Source organism: Pteropus vampyrus, unplaced genomic scaffold (assembly GCF_000151845.1).
Source record: "Pteropus vampyrus isolate Shadow unplaced genomic scaffold, Pvam_2.0 Scaffold2, whole genome shotgun sequence".
Taxonomy (NCBI): domain Eukaryota; kingdom Metazoa; phylum Chordata; class Mammalia; order Chiroptera; family Pteropodidae; genus Pteropus; species Pteropus vampyrus.
This window is the reverse complement of record NW_011888783.1, coordinates 36,330,678-36,348,127: the sequence shown is the minus strand read 5'-3', so window position 1 is coordinate 36,348,127 and position 17,450 is coordinate 36,330,678. Positions and strand designations below refer to the sequence as shown.

General features: G+C 30.6%; 1 protein-coding gene across 3 annotated transcripts in view; it reads right to left on the bottom strand.

The window, feature by feature from the left end:
* ORC4 (origin recognition complex subunit 4) overlaps positions 1-17,450 on the bottom strand; it is a 76,702-nt gene that overhangs the window by 9,515 nt on the left and 49,737 nt on the right. For all 3 annotated transcript variants that reach the window (XM_011359654.2, XM_023530274.1, XM_011359647.2), the window contains exons 5-9: positions 12,509-12,584; positions 11,968-12,053; positions 9,320-9,368; positions 7,304-7,455; positions 4,885-5,058 (exon numbers count right to left, since the gene is read on the bottom strand). In XM_011359654.2, the coding sequence (XP_011357956.1) occupies positions 4,885-5,058; positions 7,304-7,455; positions 9,320-9,368; positions 11,968-12,053; positions 12,509-12,584 (537 nt within the window). The remainder of the gene's footprint in view (positions 1-4,884; positions 5,059-7,303; positions 7,456-9,319; positions 9,369-11,967; positions 12,054-12,508; positions 12,585-17,450) is intronic.

Below are 17,450 nucleotides of genomic sequence, written 5' to 3'. Positions count from 1 at the left end.
TATGAGTCAATAGGTTATAAAGAAGAAAGATTCCAGTTAGAGGGAATAGCATGAGTAATGTAAGAATACTGTGGTATACTGACAGAGGTTAAGGAGTCATGTAATCCTAAATTTCAGTTATTGGCAAAGGGATTATATGGAAAGACAAAGGCAGGCGAGCCAGACTGAAGGCAATTACAATTGTCAAAGAGGGTCGGAATTAATACAGTGGTGTGAAGACGAGAATTAAGTCATTTATAAAAGACATGTATTGTAGAGAATCAACTGGTGAGAGGTGGAGGAGAAAGGGTTTGAATGGGGAAAGAGAAAAATCAGAGTTTATATTATGGGATACAGAACGTCACTGGAGGAGTGAAAAGTGAGATATGGTCAGGAAGTGAAACTTGGATTATCAAGTTTTAAGAAGTTGATGGAAAAGTGGAGCAAACAAAGAGATTGAAAAAGATATTGAAAACTGGAAAAGAATACAAAAGGGACTGATGAAACCAAGAAAAGAAAACTTCAACAGTGAAGTGGTGATCAACAATGTAAAGTATTTTGTGTAATTAAATAAAGATATATTTTGAGATGAAGCTAATGGCTTTGGAAATTTGAAGATCAATAGGGCTCCTTGAAAAAAAGTATCTAAAAGTGCTAAGTGATTGCAGTGAATTAGGAATAATGACAGGTGAGGTACAGTTGGCAATAAAAAAAAAAGATCAGATGAAAGGAGAGTACATTCAAAGTTGGCAGAGCCAAGAACAGCTTGAGGAAGATTAACATAATTCTTAAAAAATCATCTGCAAGAAATACGGATTATTTTTCCTTAAAAAAAAAAAAAAAAAAGCCCAAAGCCCAGAAAACTAAGTACTAAGTATTTCTATATTTTATTTTCTAAAGCTAATATTGCACATCTCTACTTCTTCCACTGTAAGACGACTCATATTCAGAAATAAGTTCTAGTCTAATGAAGTTTCATGCTCTCAGTAAATATATTATCCTAGTTACAGTCTCTATTCCTTTGCTATTGTTTTTAGTCTCCTCTTTCTATTTTAAAGGCTATACATATCTTTTTATCATAAACAGAGTCACATACCTTTTGGAAGGACGCAAAATATTAAAGTATTTCAAATAAAAAACTTTTGGAAATTAATTGTAGTCTTGGCTTCTACAATTGGTGACTTTTATCAAGTCACTTATAAAGTTGATGTGTTCAAATGAGAGCACTTAAGAACACTAAAGAAAATCACCTGGGATAAATATGTTGTGAAATAATTTTTTTCCACAAGAATTCATTTTAAAAAGGGACTTACTTTTTTAATATGACATGTCAAATGGTTACTTCTATACTCTGCCTTTCCGTTTATCTGTCTTTAGAGGTCTGAATCCAAATCCTCTTCTTTCTGAAAGCTAATACCTTCCTTCTTTAATTATTTAATCTGCTTTAAAAAAAATGCCTACAAGACCTATAAATGAGCCATTAAAAAATAAGAACTCATTACATTTTTAATTCCACCTTGATTCAAACACTATAAACTACTTGAGGATAAGGCTATTATCAATAACCGCTTATTGGATGCCTATTATATTTAATTATGATAGTCACTGAAGATATCAGATCTCAGGTATGAAGTATAACTGAATTTCTTATCACTCTGGATTAAAAGCTCCCATATGGTTGGCTCAGGAAATGATGTAAGGGAAATAAGACAGAGACTGATTGACATTACCTACAGGAATACAGGAGAAATTCTCAGAAATAAAGCACAACTCTCCATTGTTCAAGGAAGCTGACACCTTTCCTTTTCACTGAGGTACACGAGTAGCAGTCGCAGTTGTTCTTACTGTGCCAACTGCGGTGTGTTTGACCATGCCCTCTTCACAGGTAGACTCTAAGCAGAATGTTATAGGATTATACTCACACTTCAGGACTCATGCTGCTCCAGGGATAACTCTGTGGCAGCAGTATATGTACTAAATCTGCTTGCTAATCTCAGCAGCTGCTAAACTTTCTCACCTTCTGTTAACTACACAGGGGAGGTTTAAGACAGTAGGTAAATCTTCCTTAACCTATAGTACTTTGGGGGAATTTCCTTTGAGAATTAGCTGTGTTCCTTTTAAAAGTTTTTCTATTCAGGGATTTCCCTTATACTGCTATGCTGAGATGGTGTTCACTCTGCTTATTTGACCCATTTGGATTAGGGATAAAACATTCGAGTTAGGCTGGAGGTCCAGGTTCAACACTGTCCTGAAGATATTTCTTGGATGATATCCATAGGTGACTTGTTATCTATACCACTGCTTTTGGTTTAACCTTGGAATTGGAACAACTTACTGGATAATCAGCACTGAGTGACAGGATAGCTCCCTCAATGCAGTCCCCACCCCACCCCCACCCACACAGCAGGGCCTCTGGCCGTGGTGCTGACATATTTTTCGAGTGAAGTTCATTTATCAGAATGCCAAGGGGAGGGGGCAAATGATGATTAGGATAGAGAAAGAAAATATTAGAACTGAGACATAAATTCCAGTGGTACTAGTTTTACCTTACAAAATACCTGCAAGATTGTCAAAAAGATGAAAGGATAATGCTCACATGCATTCCTATTACCTGTCTCTAAATTCAGTGAATCAGCAAAGAAGGACCAAAAATCTAAGAGTTAGCCACTCTACTACTAACATGGTTACCCATTTTCTGAATCATCCAGAGTTATGCTTCACCCGTAACCCTCACCATCTACTTCCTTTATATGACCACCCTGAGATGATCGGAATGCAACATATCAGGGAAGGACAGAAAGATGGATGATGGCACATTACAACCTGCGCTGTTTAGTTAACTTAGGAAAGTGAACAAGGATATACATAATAAAAGCTCTAAGACAGCACAGCAGACATTTAAATGCTATGAAAGACTGCATTTGAATCTCTACAGCAGACAGAAAAACACAGTTGTAACAAGACAACAAGTTCAAGAGCTGTAGAAGGTAAAAGTCTATGAGGCACTGAAAAGTGGATTCATAAAACAAAGATCCAGAGCTCTGATCTACTCCAGACCTAGGTAAGGGAAGAGACAACATGGGAGCATCAACTATAAAGTGTTCCTAAAAAATAGAATCTTATAATTAGATACAGTATCAGAGAAAACTTGCCTGAACTAACAAATATCTGAGTCCTAGGCAAGGTTAATTTGGAGAGGAGGGTGGAAGTAAGAACCTATATCTAATTATATCATGGCACAATATCTAAATTTTAAGGAAAAGTTAGTCATTTTTATATACTATCCTATATAGTTATATTAGGAAAAATAATATGGAATTAATCAGAACAAAGTAAAAAAGGTAAAACAAAGAATACGTAAAATTTGAACCCTTTATGTACAAAACAAGTTCAGTACATATATAAAGTCTGAGATGCTATAAACCAAATAAATATTCTGTAGTAAAAGAAGAAAGAACAAATTTGGATTTAAGGGAAACTTCTACCGTTTACCATGTATCCTTATGCCCGGATTAAATTTTATTCACTCAACTTTAAATTAAAAAAATGAAATGTGTCAGAATTAATAATGCTTACATTAACAGATTATATATTATTATCAAAACAAGAATGAAATGTCAGTTACATAAGATGAGTTAAGTTCTGGAGATATAACGTACAGCAATGTGACTATGGTTAACAACACAGTATTGTACACTTGAAATTTGCTTAGAGGATAGATCTTAAGTGTTCTCACCACATTAGAAGAAATGATACCTATGTCGGATGATAGATATGTTAAACAGCTTGATTGTGGTATTTCACAATGATATGTACATCCAAATGTCAAGCTGTACACCATAAATACATATAATATTTAATTTGTCAGTTATACCTCAACAAAGATGGAAAAAACAAATCATTTAAGAGCAAAATCACTTAAATGCAAAATTCTCACTTTTAATTTGGTATTGATATTTAAAAGTAAAATATTGCTTTAATATAAAACAATCTTTTTTTTTAGAGCCAGTGAATACAGACTGTATAACTCTATCCATACATCTAATTATCCTTGCTCATTAATATTTAATATTTCAGAACAGTTTTTCCCAATTCTTTCAAAACCAAGGACTTTTTATATTATTTTCCACCTTCTTGGGATCCATATTTTTGAAAGATTCTACCAAGTGGGATTTATTTGGCAACACTGTTTTTCAATCATGTTATCTCTCTCTCACCCACTTCTCCCTGCCAACTGAAACTTCTTGTCGGCATAAGATAAACGGGGGCTAGTATGTTGAGTTGGTACAACAATGGCCTGTACAAGTTAGGCTATTCGACCTAAGTGTAAGTAAATTTACAGAGTCCACGAGCTTTAGTAAATCTTTAAAACAACACGTGAAGGTGCCTTTGTAGCTAAGAACCTCAGGGCTCTAGGGCCTCTACATGGGATTCACCAAAGTAGACAATATAACCATAAGTGTTGTGGCTTGAACTGCTTCTTAGTAGACCCAATGAGATAAAAGCTAAAGTTATTTATGAGAACTGGGAAAAAAAAATTCATATTGAATAGGTAGGTATGAAACACTAGGGTAATATATTTTAAACTTGTAAATTAAAGAAAATAAATATTTTTATGATACAAGGGCACTAACAAAATAATATATAAATCATATAACTAAAAAAAATTTTATTAGTTTTTTTGAGGAAAAATTTAAGAAATATGACATTTCAACTGTCTTTTAAAAGAAGAAAATACACACATAAAAAGCATATAATTTGTATTAATGCAGTTTTTAATGACACAGTAACATCAGAAGCTTTGTGCTAATTTACAAATTTTAAAAATCTATAAGTTTTAATTGCTTTCAAATGGTATAGCAAGACACAAATTACTTTAACATTATAGCTTTTGTGCCAAGTTACCTGAACATTCTCATTCCACTTCTCAGCAAAAAGCTTGTCTGGAAATTCTGCAGGTAGAGATAATTGTTCTTTAAATATTTTAAGATACTGTGGAAAACCAAATGAATTCATTAAGTGTATCTGCCGGTGAGAAAATCGTGACTTCACTCTTTTTTCTAAGAGTTCCAAAATATCCTTAAAAAAAAAAAAAAAAAAGAAATTCCTATAAGATACATGCTAAGAGAAAAAAATAATGTTAGAAGTATAAGTATTTGAACTATCACCTATAATTGGCAATGCTTACCCTATAATATATAATACATAATTAAACATTAAAAAAATTTATGCAAGCCTCTAAAAACTCAAAATTATTTCTTTAATCTCCTTATGGTTACAAGGCAGCAGAAGTAAGATAGTGTGGCTTGGAAATAAATCAAGCCTCTAAAAAATGTTGTTAAGTACACTATTTTAAACAATCCCCCTCTAAGCATTTGTAGGCTTGGTGATATCGTGTCTTTTACCTACCATGTTATTCTCTGCTTATCTTTAACGTTCAAAGACCTATAATAATTGCTTAAAAAATTATAACTATTATTGGATAGGTAAATGCCACAGTAACATTAAGAGTTTCAAAAAGGAATTCTGAATATTCTATGAAGAATTCAGATATAAAATTAAAATAATAAAATGTGGTAACACTTACTATATTCATGAAAATTTAAACATCTTGTTTTATGTAACAGACTCAAGAGCAGCATGTGTAATGGACAAAAGTTTAGTTCACTAAACTACCTACAAATTTAAGCTGAAGCCATACTAGACTAAAGGAACAAACAGTAGAAGAAGAAACTGGCAGGAACACAGAATGACATTAATAAGTTATTCCGCCTTTTGGCTTTTTTAATAGTAGTATTTTAAGAAACTACTTGTATTTGTGCTATTTTTCCTTAAGAAATTAAAAATCAAGTGTACTGTCAATTTTCTAAATAAAAAAGATTTTTAAAAAGCTGTAGTGAGGCCCAGAAATACAAATTTTTAAATATCTACGTAGATATTTTTATATGATAGCTAGGTTAAAAAACTGATTATATAAAGAAAAGAATTCAAGTGATTGAAATAGGATCGTGGTTAGTTTGGGAAGTAAAACAGGATATATTAATAGTCTGGGGATGGAAGGGAGAAGTTGAGCAAAAAACCTGGAAAGCTTTTATTACCTAAAAAAATATAAAGTGCCAGTATAAGGGAATTAAAAGAGAGAAAGTTACGTCCAGAGATAGGAACATTATACATTTCTTTTCTATTAAGGATCAGTTCTAGATCACCCGATATAGGTTAGTGGCTTAAAGGCAGTGCAAACATTCTATGCAAGCAATAATTAAGAGCTTAAATTTGGGAATGGAAAGGAGATGGAAGTAAAGATAATTTAGTGGTGGACAGTAATGACTAATGACAGAAGTTGACAGTGTGGGATAAAGAAAATAGTTAAAAAAGAAATCACTTCCGCAGGGAAGAGGTTGTTTGATGGCAAAGTCACTACTCCATCTGTCCTTCTGCTCTTTCCCATAAACACAAATACATATAGACAAGAAAAACTGCGTACCTGAAGAATTATACATATAAGGAATAAAAAAGAGCCTCTGATAACACTGCTAATGAGTTACTGACCCTTTGTTTGGTTCTTCACTGGGTCAATAACATTTGGCACTTACACTTCTACCCAAGAGAAGATTTTTTAGCAAGAAAGGTGGCTACTTAAACCATGATAAACTGCTGCTTTTAGCAAGGAAGAATATAGATATGTGGTTAACCAGCTAGATGTTCTGTAAGGGAGGCTTATTATGAAGGCATACGCCATAAACTCTGGGGCACTGGGTAAAAGACAGAGTAGGCCATTCCATAAAAAAACAGCACTAGAAAGACAGTTGAAAGATGATTTTGTAAAGAGTTTCATTTCTCTAAAAAAGAGAAAGAGCTGTAGGAAAGGAGAATAAGTAAATGGGCCTTATTTCCAGAGATATGTACATACAAAGTTGAAATAGTATCATTTTGAGTTGATTCCAAGCATTTTCAAAATATGGAAAAAATCTTAAATGCAAAAGTAGAAACTATTAGTGATTTTTATAAAATGGTAGTAAGATTACTTAACTTTCTCCTTACTTGCTAATGTAGAAATTATATTTATTAGCATAATCTGACTTCGCATTTTTTATTCAGTGATTCCAATAAAGGGACGGGAAGTATTAGTTTTGTAAGCATATGTGATAACTGTTTTCTTATTTTCCTTAATCTGAGTTGAAAAATGGGAAAAATGTAACAGGCATTAGGAAACACATTTGAAAAAAACACCTACTATAATGACCTATATAAGTAACTTTGTCAGAATTAAGCTTTAATTTTATAAATATTATAATTAATTTTTCAATAGAAAGAAAAGACTTACCAATCTACATGTAAGACCAATAACTGATATTGGAGTCTGTGCAGACTGAGAAATGTCAAAAAGATTATAGAGGAGTGTTTGGTTTTTATGATGAGCAAAAAGATCAAATTCATCTAATATGAAGATCACTGGGCAACTACTAGTTCGGTCACCTAAGATAAAATAAGTTTTTATGTTAACAAGCAATTATATCAACCTTTCTTAAATTTCTAAACTATTTATTACATTTCAGTTCTTAAAACTTAAACATATATTGGTAACCTACTTTGGGTAGGATATTTACCAATGCGTGTACATTTATTCAATTCAAAAAACATTATTCACTGGGCAAGATAGTCTTAAGTATTTAAATCTAATTACTAAATGCTAGTAGTTTACTGATGAAAAATTAAGAAAATCATTTAAATAAGTGCAAACTATTGTTTTTTAAGTTATGTACACATAGTTTTTCTATCATCAGAAAATCGACAAAGATCTTTTAGCTATATAACCAAAACACTTTGGGATTAAATATAAAGAGAGTCATTAATTTATACCCAAAACTACTGCTTCAGAAGAGACTTACTTAGTAGAAATGCAAAGTATATCTTACCATAGAAATAATTTTTACGAATAATGATTAGACTATGAGGTTCAACCAAAACCACTTTAACTTCTTCTAATCACAATTTTAATATTTCAACAATAGGGAAAAGTTCAACATGACTGTGGATTCATTTTTTCATCACAACAGAAATTACCTCAGCAAAAGAGTCACTATTACCTTAAGGTTTAAGGCTTTATATTTATATAAACAAGTGAAAAGAAAAATCTGATAAGAGGACACTTACTCCAACAATCAAACATATACACCAACCTAAATGGCATAAAAACCACAGGGACTACTCAAAAGTCTAGAAACAGACCTACGTAATTAGATATTTAGGACTGCAAAATACAGCATTACATATCAATGGGGAAAAGTGGTTTATTCAAGGTTAGAGCTCCACTTTACACCATACCAAAATAGATTCTAGACAAATTATGAATACGAGTATGTGTATTAAATGAAAACATAAGTGAAAATCTTCAAAACCTAGAGTGAAAAACTTTGACTATGTAAAAAATTTAAAACTTCTGTTCAGCAAAAAATCCAAACCAAATTTAAGAAAAGAGAAAGAGAAATGCAAGAATTCCCATAAATAAGTAGAAAATAAATAAATATCAAAATAAGGCAAAATATCAACAGGAAAAATGTAAACCAGGAAATATCATTGCCCAATAAAAATAGGAAATGATGAACATCATTACCAAAATTATGCAAATTAAACTGATATAATTTTTTCTTATTAAGTAAGCAAAAATAAAAATAATCGTTTTTGAAACTATGAAGAACTTTTATTCCTAATTCTTCATAATTTTCTTAAGGATAATTAAGAAAAAGGTACTCTTAAATATATTGACTGGAACCTCTAGGGTAGTTTGATAATATTTATTCTTTTAAATGTGGGACTTTTAAATCTAGAATTCTCTTGTTGAAATTTACCCCAGGAAATCTCTGGATAATTATCTAAGCATTTCTTCCTAAACATACAAAATAAGAAATAAAAGTACATAACTGGTTGTTAATAAAATAAAATTTACACTTTTAATTACACTTTTAATTTATATTTACAATATAAAATATATGAGAACCATAAAAATGGTGATGCAGTTCAATACTTACTGATACGGCAAGATGCTTACGACATCCTGTTCGTAAGTGAAAAGATGCAGATTATACAATATGGAAAATGATTTTATTCTTATAAAAATTTATTTATCTATTTATTCAATGATATACTGCAGGTCAATAAAGATATGGAACCAAAGTTAGTTGGGATGATCACTATTACAGTGGTGGGATTACAGTGATCATTATTTTATTCTTTTTTATGTTTCTTTATAAGTTTTTTTGTAAACTTATAAAGTTTATAATCAGGGGAAAAATAAAGCTAAACAAATACTGTTGATACTGTTCAATACGTTACTGTTTACCTTTTTTTAAAGCTTCCAGAATAAATGAAAGGTTTTCAGCAAAGCTTCCCTGTGTAACAAAAAGAGATATCATGACTAGTAGTCCAGTGAAATAAAGAATAAAAGAGCTATTTGACTCTTAGACATTATATAGACACTCTGTATCTATTTTTTTCTAGTAGATTATAGTCACTGGCTAGATTCTCAGCTGACTGACTATCTCCATGTTTACAATCTAAAATTTAAACTAAATATAAAAGTAAAGACGGCATAGCACTAAAAGTGGCATTATTATGTCATGTTCAGCATTTTATATTTTCTAGATAATATCTACAAAACTGCTAACTTTATTTATAGGTAGTTTTTAAGAGTTGCCATATTATAAATATAGTCAGAGAACTAGAAATCCATTGTACTCTATATTTTCAAACACATCAGTCTCAAATTAATTTGTACCACTAAAAAAATGACCATGAATTTAAATGAGATCCAAAAGGAACAGATAAGAAATCTGTCTCAAATATTAGATATTATAATAGTGAGTCTCTATTCAAGAACATGTTATAGATTTTGTATACATCACATCAAATTTGACTATGTTTACTTGGAACACAGCCAAAACATTTTGGATACAACTTAAATATTCTAGATGGAAATTAACAGAGGAGCAGATGCGTTATCCAGATGTTCCAGCTTGTGGATAAACGCCCCATTAAATTATTTTTTCATTAATGTCATTAATTTTTACTTCAGATTTTTTAAGAAACAGCCAACTTCAAATTTGAGGAGATGTAAAGGAGAAAGGAAACCCACTTGTTTGTTTCCCAATCGAGAGAATTGATATAAAACAGCACAAATTTTTAAGAGCTTCCACATACTTTGTGATGATTGCATACTGTCAAGTCAGTACTATTTCCAAGGTAGACAGGGCTAGAGATTTTTACCATAACATAAAAAAAGGCTCAGAGACAATCTACTAGGAAATCAGTGGTCAAAGTTATTCAAAGGCTGCTTGTCTTTTGGGTGTTTTTTAAAAGATGATTGTATCTGACATTAAATATATACTTATATAAATACATATGTACATATTCTAAGTATGTACTTATATATATGTATATAAGAATATACAAGTTTGCCATAAGTATATATGTATTTATATAAACATATGTGTATGTATATGTGTATAAGAATATACAAGTTTGCCATAAGTATATCAAAACAGAAAGCCTCTGGGTTAGGTGTCAGGTTCTTAATATCCAGCCTTTGTCATCTTGTGACTTTAGACAAGCTATTTATACTTTCTGAGCCTCAGATGCCTAATCCATGTAATATAGAAGTTCAACTAATAATCATTAAATGTGATGATTACAGTAACAATAGTAATGGCTATGATGATAACCAACTGTGCCTTTTATTCTTTCGTGTGAATCCAAAAGATAGATCTAGTTATGAAAGTTGGAAACACCAATCTACATCAATTGGAAACCCAAAGCCAAACTGTGGCTACATAATAGTAACTATCCTTGACCAAATAAGTAGGCAACTATCTTCAACATTAAATTCTAACAGAAGATGGAACACTAGATTTACAAAAGGGGCATTTTGAACTTACACTTCAAAGACATGTAGACAGTGAAAGAATAACACATGGTCGGCTCAACTTTTTATAGGTAATTATTAAAGAATGAAATTATTAAATGATAGGAGGCTTACACAACTGTGGCCGTGTGACTTCATTAGAGAGTACACAGTTTAGAGATTAGAGTGACAGTACTGCATAATCACCAGTGACCAGAAAATGAATTTGAAAGGTATATAACCAATTCATTGCATAAGCAGTATGAGGATTAGTCATTTCAACATGGAAAATTAAAGCAGCTGAAAATTAAGTTATTCTTCCCTCGAGCCCTATGAATCAAGTGATAGGTAAAGAGTTTTTAAAAGTCCAAAAAAAAATCTGAAATCAGTTTAAGTTACTGATGTTCACTGTCCTAAATTTCAAGCTGTTAAAATAATGAGGTATGGGTAAGTTTTGAAAACATTTTAATAGCAAGAGATAACTGACATCTGTGTAGTATGTATATTACCATTGAGTATTTGTTCTCAAAACATAAGTGATGTTTAATGCTTCCTTTCATCTGTAGAATAAGTGTGTGAAGTATAAGATAATGCCTATTTAACAGATGAAGAATCTGAAATTCGGAGGTATTCATTAATCATGGTAACCAGGTAATCTCTGCTTGTAGGGCAAGATCAAAACCCACCTTCTGTAGTTTCAAATTCAGCACATTTTCCACTATTCCAATGCTACTGAAGTCTCAGAAGACTAGAAATAGACCATACGAGTGTAGTATTTTTAAGAACAGATTAACCTATCTCCAAGGACAGTGAATAAAAATATTTATATTACAAATAAAAAAACAAACTCAGATAATATCTACACAAACCTAGATTTTTAAGTTATTTTATAGCTAGTATAACTTATTTCAAAAGAAAATCTAAACATAAAAATCTGATGAATAAATGCATCCTAGTAATTATATATTTTTACAACAAGAATCTTGCATATTTCAATTTCTGAACCCTCCCTAGCTTTCCAAAATATAAAGCTATGCTATACTAACTTTACTTTGAAGTTTATTTAATAAAAGAATGAAAATAATACTTACAAAAACTTTATCTCCAACTACATTTTCTAGATTTAACTGCCTTGTGATTTCCTTCAGGGCAATTTTATCATTGATCTGCAGCAGTCCTGAAATAAAGCCCATTTAAAAGTATTTAATTAAAATGAAATATATATTTGACACAGTACAGATTATTTTCCAGTCAAAATTTTCTAATGCTTTTTAAATTTAGGTAGAGAGAGAAAAGTCAAAGTCTGTTTCTTTGTATTGTTTCCTTTTTAAAACTCAGCAATGAAGACATTGGTAGATTCAAAGAAGAGTCTTCCTTAGGGTTAGTATCATTTTAAACAGAGAAGACAAAAACCAAAAGTCCTTCCTTCCTTCCTTCATTTATTTATTTATTTTAGTTTCTGAAACTATTGTGTATGGTGTGCTAAAGTAAAAACTGTTAAACACTGGATCTAGTTTTTTTTTTTTTTTTTAATTATTAATCCAGCTCTAAAATATACAAGTAAATTTAGTTTAATAAGGTAAAAAGCTCACATGGCTTATAGAATTTCCAATGGCACAGTGCCATACTTACCATTTAGGTGAACTTGTAATACATTTTCACTCACTTCTTCTATTTCCATCAGTTCTTTCAAAGCATGGTTTATTAACTAAACAACGTTAAAAAGTTTATAAAATATTTAATAATAAAGATAACAAACTCATATTTTTTAAACTATGAATAATGAGAACAGAATATAAACACGTATATACAGATCGTCATTTTATTTTTTTAATATATTTTTTAGATTTCATTTTAATATTTCGCCATATTGGGGGGGGGGCAATTTAAATTAACAAATAAATTTGCAGATTCTTTACAAATAAAAGGTTTAACTAGAGCATCTAGGGTCTTGCTCTTAAGATGCAGGGCCAGGACTGACACCACATCTCTCAATCATCTACCCAATCTTCTAATAAATGTTTAGAAACAACTTCAAGTTTTCAAAGAACTATTTCTCCATAAAACTATGGCCACTAAAGAACTTCATGTCTCATTCATTATATGTCTCTAACATTTACTCTATTAAATATCATTAAAATCCATTAAAAGCTACTGAAAATGTATATCAAAAAAATGGCTACAAAAAGCCCACTTCCAATATATTAATTTCAATGAAGTACATGAAATGAAAATAAAAAAATACCAAGAGGTTAAGTCAAAAAAGAGATGTTCTTTTTGTTAGTTGCTAGGTATACAGAGAAAGTCCTTATTACAGAAACTTAGCACTTGCAATGAAAACAATTACAATTACTAATATAGTTATAGGATTACTTTAAAAAACAGACTTAAAGTATTATATCACCTTAAACTGTTCAATTATAAAGCTTCACCTTTTTTATAATTATAGGTTCCTATGCCACATACTTACATTCTTAATATTTTTGATTTGTGACATCTTATCACTCATTGCAGTATCATATACCTTTTCATTATTAATACTGCATACACTTTTTAAAATTTGAAAATGAATAGAATTAAGAAAAGACAAAAAAGGTCTTTTAGAGTAAAGAGTAATAATGAAAGACTATTTTTTCAAATATTAAAATAGATGGGTACTATCTCAAAATAAATGGTCCAGGAAAACAGGCTGTATATACCAAAAAAATACACACACACACACAGTTAAGATGGCATCAAAATTTAGTGAGAACAAAATTATTCAACAAAGACACTAAGACAACTGGTAAACTATTTCAAAAAACAAAATATTATTTTTATTTGCAATATTTTACCTCTGGCACTGTAACGTCTTTGTGCACATACCTTCATTTTAAATTATTAGGTTTCACAACACTATATCAAACATACTAGCTATTCTTGGTTTGTTTGTATAGTTTTGATAGCATATGGAATTCTACCTCAGAAAATATAGAGCCTATGTCCTCTTTAAAAGTGACAATTTCAAAATATCAGCTATCAATTCTATGTAGAATAGCCCAACTGAGAGGTGACATTCTTTATAGAAAACTATCAGAAGATGAGGTGGTACTTCTCTACATTTGGATCAAGTCAGTCTTTATTACAAGAGTTTATTCCTAGGTGATACAAACTTGGACTCTCAAAATATGGCCTCGGACATATTTTCTTAGTAATCTGCTATGTTCCTGCCCCTACCTCCTGATATTTACATAATATTTATATATCCTTGACTCTGATTTTGTTTTAAATCATTTTATGTTTGATGAATTAAAAAAATTCTTAAATCTTTGTAGAATGAAATGAGGTTAATAAATAGTACCTTCATTTTACACATGCATAAGAGAGTTATAACAGATTTATAGCACCTTTTCTACTGAATTTACTTTAAGCACCAAGTTACTATGATTTACCTGGATCAGCTTACAGGTTTTTTATGGAGTGTGTATGTGTTCTGAAATGATAATTTAAATGTATTAGCAAGTATATCTTCAAATAATTTCAGTTCCAATCTGAATATTACTAAAATTTACTGTGTAATTAGTTAGGTAACCAATCATATAATTTGTCAGTTTTTCCATGGATACAATGTCATCTTTTCAAATATTTTAAACTATATTATATACTAAAACAAATTAGTTTGTTATTAATATTATACCAACCAACATAACCAATTTGGCTAGCTCATTTCCACATTCTCTGTAGTTAAAAATTAATTTTATAAACATACTAACAGAGTTTGCTTAGACCTGTCAGAAATCAGCGATTTTTAGCTTACTATTACTATTCCTGAATACTTTGATTTGATTTGAACATAAGATTCAGCAATACACAACTAGAAGAAACATCAATAAGAAGAAACATCTATCTAGCAAGTTTGTCAACAGTAATTTCTATGTAGAAGAGTATTTTCCAGGGCCCTGTCATTTGAAACCGTATCTATTTTTTTAAAATAAAATGTTTGAAATACAACAAACTACACTGTTATCATTATCAATTAACTGTAGATTTTGAATTTTTGTATTTCAGAATAGTTGGGCCAAGGATAGTGTCTTAAATATACTATAATCTTATTTTTAAATTAGAATTTACATAATTGTATTAACGAGAGTTCTTGTCTAAGAATAACCTATTTTATATCTTAGCATACTCCCACACAAAACAAATTATAAAAGTGGCATAGTTAAACAATGCTCTTCAGCGCTCTGACCTCTCAATATTGGAGTGCAGCAGGAATAAATTAAATTAAACCAAAATGGAATACCAAGTAGGGGATTCTTGCATATTCCAGTGAAGTCACACTAGATAAATGACTTTAAAGACCCAGAACAAGGCTCTGGTTTAAGAAGTAACAATTAGATAAATTGTTAGTATGCCAAGAATAATCTATCAGTTTTATTAACTGATAAATACTATACTATAATGGCTGTCTTGTTCTTTAAACTTGTATAAATAGGAAAAGTCAACAAAGAATTCATGAAAAGATGATGTACCATGAAAGAAAAGGAACAGCAAACTGATGAAAAAGATTAATTACTATTGAAAATGTCTATTTTTGACAATAAATGGTTTAGGCTATTTAAGCCATACCTAGACAAACATGAAACAATAACCTAAGAAGGTTCATGATAAGGAGCTACTAGACAAGAAGGATCATTAGAAAATTAAAATGCAATATCACATGAGAAGAAGCAAACAACAGAACTGACATTGAGGAAAAATACATTGGTAATATAGTGGAATGCTGAGGAAAAGGAAGAAAAAGATACAAAAAGAGAAACACGGAGAAATGACACAAAGAAATGAGAATAAAAGCTTCATAACTGGATACTCTAATCCTAAGAAAGGAAGAGAAGAAATGAAAGAGAATACGCGAAGATACAAAAAATATTCTTTAGTGAAGAACTAAATTTGTATTAGGTAAGTTTGTATACTATCAGTTAATTTTATGATCAATGCTTAGACATAGCCTGTGAATAACTAATGCAATGAGACAAGAAAAGGAAATAAAAAGTATAGAGATAGGGAAGGAAGAAATAAAACTGTCTTTGTTTGCAGATGACATGACTGTATATGCAGAAAATCCCCAAGAATTGACAAATTCCTGAAAATGATAATCAATTATAGCAAGGGTACAGGATACAAGGTAATATACAGAAATCATTTGCTTCCCTATATATCAGCAGCAAACACTTGAAATATGAATTTAAAAACATACTATTCAAATTGGCACCAAAAAATTTGAATACTTAGGTATAAATCTAACAAAATATAAGATTTATTTGACAAAAACTATAAAATGCTAATGAAAAAACTAAATAAATGCAGATAAATGGAGAGATATTCCAGCTCTCTATAGTCATGAATGTGAAGATTCAATACAGGTAAGAAACCAATTCATCCCAATGTGATCTATAGATTCAACATAAAATCCCACAACTGAACAGTAAAATTCCTAGTATTTTGTGGATATTGATAAATTGATTCTAAGGTTAACATGGAAATGCAAAGTACCCAGAATAGCCAAAACAATATTGAAGAAGCAAAAAGTCAGAAGACTGACACTACTGAACTTCAAGACTTATTATAAAGCTACAATTATCAAGACAGTGTGGTGCTGGTTAAAGAACAAACAGATCAAGGGAGCAGAACAGACAGCCCAGAAATAAACTTATATAAATACAGTCAACAGATCTTTGATAACGAAACAAAGGTAATTCAATGAAGAAAAGATAAGTGTTTTCAATAAATGGTGCTAGAACTGGATATTCATAAGCAAAATAATAATAATAATAATCTAGACACAGAGACCTTATAGCTCACAAAAATTAATTCAACATGAATCATAGATGCAAGATATAAAGAACTATAAAACTTCTTGAAAATAAACATAGAGGGCTTGGGTTTTGGTGATGAAATTGTAGATGCAACACCAAAAGCATGATCCATGAAAGAAAGAGATGAGTTGGACTTTTTTAAAATTAAAAACTCTGCTCTGACAAGAATATTGTTAACAGAATTAAAAGACACACAACACGGGAGAATATTTGCAAAACAAATATCTGATATATCCAAAATATAAAGAACTTTTAAAAAATATCGATAAGAAGAGAAACAATTCAATTTAATAATGGTCATAGAGTCCTCGCCAAAGATATAAAGATGTAAAGTAAGCATAAAGATGCTCAATATCATATACCATAAGAGAACGGCAAATAAAAATAGCCATGAGCTATCACTACATTTCTATTAGAATGGTTAAAATTTGAAAAAAAAAAAAAAAAAAAAAAAAAAAAAAAAAAAAAAAAAAAAAAGAACCCAGACAATACCAAATGCTGGTAAAGATACAAAGCAACAGAAATTCATTCACAGCCAGTAAGAAAGCAAAATGGTAGCACCACTTTGGAAGACAGTTTGGCAGCTTCTCACAGCACTAAACGGTCTTACCACGGTCTGGCAATTAGTGCTAAGTATTTACTCAATTAGTTGAAGACTTCATGTCCACATAAAATCCTGCACATAAATGCTTATAGTAGTTTTATTCATAATTGCCAAC